Genomic DNA, 9,292 nt, shown 5'->3' on the forward strand with positions numbered 1-9,292 from the left:
TAAATAATTACTTCGGTAAAATACCCGATAGATGGGTAGGATTTTGAAAGTATGCGTAAACCAAGAGACGGGAACGTGAAATAGAAAGTCAAAGGACTCGGATTGTGAGTTATGACTAAAAAAACGACCAGATTTTTGCAAACATAACTTTTGATAATTACGATTCAACTATCTCGAAGATGAACGGGTTGAAGACAAATGAAGTTTGACATTCATAAGTGATGAAGTGTCACACGAACAAATCAAACAAGAATAAATAAAGAATAACGCTTAAAAAGGTAAGGAAGCGCAAACCAAATAAACGGGAGCGCAAAATATTAATGAACCTAAGTGATGGGTCGTATAGGAATATAGAAAGGAAAAACCCAAACTAGTGAAATAAGAATGTTAAAGTATTAAGACGAAGAATCCGAGTAACAAGTCGTAAAGAATTATAAGCACGAACCGAGAAACGGTAAGTGAAGAACAAACCGACGCGTAAATGACGTAAGAAGTCATAGAGTCGGAAGGATAATCTGAATAAAAACGAATGTAGCCTTAGACTACGGTCAAAGTCAAATGAAATGCAAAAGCAAAAATAAATAATTCTCAACATAAAAAGGGGCGCATTGACACCGAAAGTATATTTTTAGGACAATATGGGTAAAAGATGAATCTACGGGATCATCACAACCCTCAGGATTGTAAGAAGTGTTGAGGTCTACGGGACCAGAATGACCCTCGGGTCACTATTACAAAGAAACAAACTGTTGGGGACTCACCTTAAAAAGGTAGAGATATAATAAAATAGCCTACGAGGCCAGGTGAAGGAACCTACGGGTCAATAATGTAAAGCGTGGGAACTCGTTATGATTCCCCGCGTAAAATAATAATGAAAGGAATAAATCTTAGGTCATCAATTCCCCTGATGAGAGTAATTGACATAAGTTAAAATGTTAAACTAAAAGTTAGTTTTAGTCAAAAGCGAACGTTTTAACAAACATAAGTAGTATGAGGTGGTTTAGAAAATCTTAAATACACATAAGGTCGGTGATGGCAAAATAGTATACCCGGGTGACGGGGTATGAAGTGACGGCGACTAATTAATCTAGCCGGTAAAAACTATTCAAAGTCAAGATAATGTCATTACAAATACAAAGCGCTTGTTAATATAAGACAAGCGCGGAATAAACATGTGAACAGACTAACGCGAAACAGTGGTCAAGTGACAACTCGGTCAAATAGGCGACAAAAATAAGAAATATAAGATGACAGTTACGGTTCGTAAGGACTTACACATTAAAGACACACATGTCAATACAAATGACAAAATATTGATCAAAAAGGATGAATGCTTCAAAAAAAATGAAACCAAGTTCGTTTGGTTTAAACAAATGAAGTACGCAAATAAGGTTTCGGGGATGAAACTTCTTTAAGGGGGGTAGACTTGTAATACCCCGAAAATGGGATTGGTAATCAAACCATGTTGAAAATAATGAACGGGTAAAATACCGTTAGTGGTAAAATTAACCCGGTGAATATTAAGATTTAAATAAATAATCCTATATTAATCAAAAAGAAGAATAAACGCTTTGAGAAAACAAAGTTTATAAGAAACCCGAGTTAACGGGACTTAAAAATAAAACGGGTTATGACTCCCCCGAAAACCACTGAGTAACTAGGAATATTAACCTAGTAAGTTAAGTGTGGTTAAGACAATAATGGAAACATGAATTGGTTAAACCTTTATAAAACTTGAAATCTTGAGGGACTAAAAAGGGAAAATATGAAAGACGTTTTAATTAAATAAATCAAAAACCAAAACACACACAAGTGTGTGTTTGATTGACGTTTTCCACAGAGCAGGAGAGGGTTCTCCTTTCAAACCCTAAACTCATCAAAATTGCTCAAAATCAAAGGGGAAATCAAGCTATGAATTCGGGCTTTAACTAAATTCTTGATCACCTAAGCTAGGAGATCACAAGGTATGTCATTTTTGTAATTTGGCGATGTCTTGAATTTATGATGAACACCAAAATCGAAAGTTCTGTGATGAATGTTGTATATATGAGTGATATTAGGTTGAATCTATGTCTAGGAACAAACCCTAGATACAAACTTGTAGAATTGTGCCATAAACTAGAGATTAGTCAATTAATCAAGTATGAGCTAAGTGGGTTTTGATTAAATAGTAAAGATGATGATATGCATGTGCTTAGAATCATCATATTTGATAGCTGGAGCAAAATACTTGAACAATTTATAAGTTCGAGTGAATGCTCGTATATGACTTGAAATGGGTTTTGTATATTATGATGAAATTATTGATTTTTGTTCATGTAAATAGGTGTTTGGAATCATGATGTCCACTAATTAATATGTAGAACTAGATTATATTAGACGTTCGGGTGAATGTCTAATGCTATGATGAAACAGATTTTACATGTAGATGGGAACCTTTAGTTCTTGCTTAACAAGTGAATAATTAGCTTTGATAATCAAAAGCTAAGTTAAATTGGTGTTAATAATAACATGAACTTAGACTTGAAAAGTAGTTAAAACGGTGGCGTAAGAATAATGCCTATCGGATACTTGATAAAGTGCTTAAATGAATTGTCGAGTTTCATAATATAATCACTTATGCTAATAGGCAGTTTGACCTTTAAAAGTCAAACTGACCAAAATGAAATCAAATGGTAAATTTTGATGTAAAATTCGTAAGATGGAATAGTCATAATTAATGATGACTAATCTACCCGTCTTACGAATTATGATGATAGTTTGACGCTTGACAAGCTAGGTGGAGGCTTGGAAAGGAAGTGGATCGAACGAACCAAGTGTGAAGGAAAAGCGTGTTTCGAATGCGAGGTAAGTAAAAGCTTACACCCTTTTAGAGTATACATCAGTTGTGTGTATTGAAAATGAATAAGGAAAAGTTAGTAATAGAATTATAATGTTCCGACGCAAATAATATGAGTCGGAACAAGTGTAATGGTGAGAAATCATAAACAATGGCAAAAAGGGTAAATTGGTAAATTAGTCATGTGACGATGAACTAATAAGAAATTTTGAAACATTACGTCATGGTGTAAATCGGAATGGGTAAAAGGGCGAGATGGTAACTAGATATCATCTCATAATGGAAAATGGTCGTTCGGACTAAACGGGTCAAATGACATTGGTAAGATCATTTGACAATATTAATTGATGATCGCTTGTTGAGTTTTATGATTACAGGAAATATCATACGGTTCCCGTTGGTATTAGTTAGAAATTAATAGTGAAAGATATTTAAATGGGTCAATCCTATGACTCGAGCCAGGTACGCATATTTAGAATTATTGTTAAAAGCGATATTTTTGGTCAAATATTAGCGAAAGTCCTTCGTCATAAAATGAAGGACTAAAATTGACCAAAAAGCCCTTAATGGGTGAGTTGGGTAAACGACCCATATGGGTTGTTTAGGAATTTGCATAAAGATTACAAAGTATAGGTAGATACCTTAATGTAGTAAAATGATGGGTAAAAGGAGAGAGTGAAATTTAAAGTTTATGGTAAATCCCTCAAAACGGGTCAAAATGAAGTTTTGCGCAAAACTCAACCTTTAGTTGCATAATGTATGAAAGTTTTGAACTCAAGAGTTAATGGTTTTGAGATAATGAATATCTCAAAATTTTGCAATGATTTAAACAAAAGTAGTTTAATGAATCATGGAACGGGTCAAAAGTGTTAAAAAGGAATTTCAAGCCGAGAGCTTGAAATCTGAATTTTTTAAGTAGTTGAATATCAGGTTTTAACTCCATAAGATGGAGAATTAAATTTCGAACGCGTAGGAAAAAGAATCACGTAAAACGGACTTATAGATCAAAAGTTATGGCCTTTGAAAGTTTGATTTTTGATAAATAAACATAGCTGGCAGAAATGCAGGTCCCAGATGCAGACCTGCTGGAAAACGATCTTCCCCGCGGCACGCGAAGGAGAACCGAGCACCGGGCGTGACACGCAGGTGCTGTCGCGACACGCGAAGGAAAAGATGGAGCCTCTCGCGTGGTGCGAGAGGCAAAATTCTGAAATTTTATTTTATATTTTGTGTTTTGTTTATGGAACTTGTTTATACATGTTTATAAGCTATCAAAACTAACTTTTAAGTTGGTTTTGATCATAGTTGAACGTCTATGATTCCTGGATGAAGATCAAGCGAATATGAAGAACCGAACACATGTCTTTGAAGCTTCCGCAATTGACTTATTTTATTCTAGTTTAAAAATGAAATTTGTAAACACTTGTTACTATAATTTGAGTACTTTAATTATGTATGAACGTTAATTTGACAAAGATTTAAAAGGTCGCATTTTCACGTAAAATGCGTATTTAATATTATAATCGTACTAATTTGTGACGGGTGTTACAGTAGACTTGGTTAATCTGTCTACAATCACCCAGATTGTATCATTTCCTTTTCTTGTCTTGGGTAATTTGGTAACAAAGTCCATTTTTATCAATTCCCATTTCCATATTGGCATTTTTAGTTACTGCAATAAACCTGAGGGTTTCTGATGTTCAGCTTGGACCTGTGAACAGGTTAGACACTTGGCAACATAGGCTGCTATATCCTTTTTCATTCCTATCCACCAGAAATTCTTTCTTAAGTCTTGATACATTTTATCACTTACAGGATGTATCTTATACTTAGACTTATGGGATTCTTATAATATTCGGCAGCGTAGGTTTCCTCGTTTGGGTATCCAGCTTCTTTTCTTATGATATCTCTAAATTCCATCTGTTCCTTGTTCTAATTCCTTAATCATTCCTTTCAGTTTCTCAGTATCGTCCTTGATCACTGATTTTTGTACTTCTCTAATTTGCTCGTTTAAATCTATCTGCAGATTTAACTTGAGAGAACGTACTTTTCTGGGTTTTTCATGATACTTTCGACTTAAAGCATCGGCTACTACATTAGCCTTTCCTGCATGATACTAGATACTACAATCATAATCACTAAGAATTTCCATCCAGCGTCTTTGTCTCATATTTAACTCCTTTTGCCCAAAAACATATCGTAAACTTTTATGATCGGTGAAAATGGTAAACTTACTACCGTAAAGATAATGTCTCCAAATTTTAAAGGCAAAAATTATGGCTCCTAATTCTAAATCATGGGTTGTATAATTCTCTTCATGATTCTTAAGTTGTCTAGAGGCATAGGCTATAACTTTTTGACATTGCATCAACACACATACATAACCTAATTTAGACGTGTCACAATAGACTACAAAGTCTTCAGTTCCTTCTCGCAGCGCGAGTATGGGTACGTTGGTTAATCTTTGCTTAAGGATTCTAAAGGCTTCTTCCTGTTTTGGTCCCCATTCAAACTTAACTTATTTACAAGTCAGTTTTGCTAAGGAATGGCTATTCTAGAGAAATTTAGGATAAACCGTCTATAATAACCTACCAGTCCGAGAAAACTTCTCACCTCCGTTGGTGATTCAGGGACTTTCCATTTAGTAATTGCCTCGATATTTGTGGGATCCACATGAATTCCTTCATGATTAACCAAATGTCCAAGGAATTGTACTCCTTCTAACCAAAATTCACATTTTGAGAATTTAGCATAAAGCTTTTCCTTTCTCAATAATATAAGGAGTGCATGCAGATGCGCTGCATGTTCCTCTTTACTCTTAGAGTAAATGTAAATATCTTCTATAAAGACAATTATGAATTTATCCAGATATGGTTTACATATTCTGTTCATCGTGTCCATAAATGCAGCTGGGGCATTGGTTAAGCCAAATGGCATGACGGTAAATTCATAATGACCATACCTTGTTCTGAAAGCAGTTTTAGGAATGTCCTCTTACTGTACTTTCAATTGATGATATCCTGAGCATAAATCGATCTTAGAAAAGAATCGTGCTCCTTGCAGTTGATCAAACAGATCATCGATTCTCGGTAATGGGTACCGATTTTTAATCGTGGCCTTGTTCAGTTCTCGGTAATCAATGCACATACGCATTTGATCCGTCTTTCTTTTTGACAAAAAAGATTGGTGCTCCCCATGGTGATGAACTGGGCTGTATGAATCCTTTCTCCAGTAGTTCGTCCAGTTGTTTCTTCAGTTATTGCATCTCTGCTGGTGCTAAAGGGTAAGGTGCCTTGGTAATTGGTGCGGTCCCTGGTAGTAGGTAAATTCTGAATTCGACCTCCCTATCCGGCGGTAGTCCCGATAATTTTTCTGGGAAAACATCTGAGAATTGAGATACTACAGGAATATCTTTTAATTATTTTCCTTTAGTGTTAATGATTATAGAAATCATATACACTAGTGATCCTTTCCTTGCATAGTTGGCTGTTTTCATCACAGAGATGAATTTCGTAGACCTAGTTGGCTTATCTCCCTTAATTGTGATATTTTCACCCTTTGGTGAATTTACTTGTATTGACTTTTTATCACATAAAATACTGGCTTTATTGGCTACTAACCAATCAATTCCTAATACAATATCAAATCCAGCCAGATTCATTGGGTAAAGATTAGCAATAAAATTATGGTTTAAAATTTCTATTCTTGCTCCCTGCAAGATTTTAGTGATCTTAATGGATTCCCCATTTGTCGTCTCTACCAGACATTCTTTTTGAAGTTTAGTTAATGGTTGATTGAGAAACTCGCAGAACGAAGTATTAATAAAACTTTGGTTCGCACCAGAGTCAAATAATACTTTAGCAAAAACATCATTAACTAAAAACGTACCGGCAATCACATCCGGAATTAGTTTGGCTTCTTCAGCTGTCAGAACAAATGCTCTAGCATTCTTAGTAGTTTTGTTGTTCATGGCTGGAGCTAGTTTCGGACAGTTCGGCTTAATACGCCTCTCTTCTCCACAATTGAAGCATATTCCCTTACTGGGTTTCTTCTTGTAGTCTTCTTCCTTATGTCTTGATATCTTGCAGAAGTTGCAGTATATGGAACATTTCCCTGAGTGCTTTTTCTTGCAGGACTTACTGTAAGGTGCAGAAGTAGAACCTCTGTTTTTCCCACGGGTGGAATTACCGTAGCGAAATTCCTGGGTAAGTTTCTGGACTAGGTTCTTCTTCTGGTTTTCTTCTTGCGTACGCACTAGTTCATCAGTCAAGGTATTTGCTAGTTCTACAGCTTCTTCTATGGTTTGTGGTCTAGCTGCCTTTACTACATGTCTTTTCTCACCGATTAATCCCCAGATGTAATGGCAGATTAATACTGGTTCTGGTAAAGCTAGGTTTGGCACTATTCTAGCATATTCGAAAAATATGGTAGTGTAACCCTTACAGCCAACTCCAGTCATTCTAAGGTTTAAAAACTTATTAGCAATTTGTTCTTTTTCATTGGGAGGACAGAATTTTCTTTCAACCATGTTTTTAAACTCAGTCCATTCTATATTGTAGACTCTGTCACTTCCCCTGGACTGGAGAATAGTATTCCACCATTGTAGTGCTGCATTCTTAAAAAGATTGGAAGCAAACATGATTTTATCTTCTCTGCACTTTTGCTTATTTTTAAGACTGCCTCAGTCTTTTCAATCCAACGTAGAGCTGCAATGGCTCCTTCATTGCCAGAGAATTCTATTGGTTTGCAAGACCAGAATTCTTTGTAAGAACAACCATATGACATGGTTCTTCTTCTTTTTTGTAATAGGTAATAGAAGTAACGGTCCATTGTTTACGCTGTGACTGGGTTCGGTAGGTGGTCGTTTACTTCCACTGTTAGTTTTATTATTTTCCGCTTCTTTAACAGTCTTGATAATATATGGCATAGCATCTATAATCCCTTGTGCCACTATATGTTGGATGGCACTGTTATCTAATTGGTTCCCGTTATTATCGTTATTCGGGTTTTCCTGATTCACTTCATTGTCCATCTGGATTATAAACATTTACCAGGTATTAATATCACAAAACAAAATTTAATGCCAACAATTACACAAGCAACACATTGGTCAAAATCGTAGAGCATTGCGACGTTTACTCTATTTCATATATATATATATATATATATATATATATATATATATATATATATACACACACACATCTATTACAAGCTGCAACTGGAATTTAAAATGCACTACTAGTTATGCATCAGTAAATATTGGATTATCTATTTTAGTTGATTTGATATACTATTATATATATTTTTTTCAAACTACACACATATATATATTTATATTATTATTATTATTATTATTATTATTATTATTATTATTATTATTATTATTATTATTATTATTATTGTTGTTGTTATTATTATTATTATTATTATTATTATTATTATTATTATTATTATTATTGTGACTAGGGTTTCATCCAATATTACATATTTCGCTCGTCGTACTTCCAAACGAGCTTTTCCCCTATTTGTCTTATTCTTTCTCCTTCATCTACTAACTCCTCACCAAGTGTGCGGAGTTCCTGCACGTTTTCGGTACTCATGGATGGTGGTGGTGCGGGTATTGGGTCAGGGTACTGTGGTACGGGTTCTCCATATGGGTATGGGTTTTCTAGGATTTCCCGAACATACTGATCGGCATCCCAATATGGATCTAGAAGGTCGAGGTTGGGGTATGGTGCTATAGGGTTTGGTATGGGTTCCTCATGTGGGTAGAGTTCTCGATAATCCCTATGTTCATCCTCCCATGGGTCATAAGCTAGAGGATTTGGTGCTGGGACTCTAGGGATTTCGTTTGGGTCGAATGCGGGTACGGGAACCTGATCTCCTGGGTTAGGTTCTATTTCCATGGGTTGGGTTGGGAACAGTGGCAGTGGTTGTGGTGCAATGATTTGGTCTAAGTTTGGGTCTGCTGCAGTGGTAGCTAGTATGTTAAAGTTGGCCAATCGCCTATTGACTATGTCTTGGGTCTGGGCGTTCATCTCCCTATTTGCTGCTGCTAAAACCCGTTACTGCTGTAACTTCCTCATTCGTTTCCTACGCTCATGTGCTCCCCAACTGAATCACCCTCTCTTTTTCTTAAGGAATGGTTCTTTGGATTGCGCCTTAAATATGAAGATTCCCTCTTCTGTGTCAGTTGAATACCCCAAAGGAGTAGGCTGGGAGGAAGTTCCTTCATCTCTAGGAGAACTAGATAGGTGACGATAGGCGTCAGATGGACCTTGATCACTCATACTTTAAACTAACTAATTGTCAAATAACACAAAATAATAATATATAGATATGCACGTAATCACATGGATTATTTCCTAACATAATGGATAAAATTTAATTGTCACCAGAACATTTCTGTGGCTGAAATCCGTGGCTGTGGCTCTGATACCACCTTCTGTC

At 35.7% G+C, this 9,292-nt stretch overlaps 1 protein-coding gene across 1 annotated transcript; it reads right to left on the bottom strand.

Moving 5' to 3' along the window:
* Window positions 1-8,322: 8,322 nt before the first annotated feature.
* On the bottom strand, window positions 8,323-8,880 carry LOC118484807 (alpha/beta-gliadin clone PW1215-like). The gene has a single exon (XM_035980812.1). It carries the CDS (start codon window positions 8,878-8,880, stop codon window positions 8,323-8,325), a length of 558 nt encoding a protein of 185 aa, XP_035836705.1.
* Window positions 8,881-9,292: the final 412 nt, after the last annotated feature.

This window comes from Helianthus annuus, chromosome 2, assembly GCF_002127325.2.
Source record: "Helianthus annuus cultivar XRQ/B chromosome 2, HanXRQr2.0-SUNRISE, whole genome shotgun sequence".
Classification (NCBI taxonomy): domain Eukaryota; kingdom Viridiplantae; phylum Streptophyta; class Magnoliopsida; order Asterales; family Asteraceae; genus Helianthus; species Helianthus annuus.

What these genes read in the sequence shown, in the direction of transcription:
- LOC118484807 (XM_035980812.1), bottom strand. Translation starts at nt 8,880, where the DNA reads ATGAACGCCCAGACCCAAGACATAGTCAATAGGCGATTGGCCAACTTT.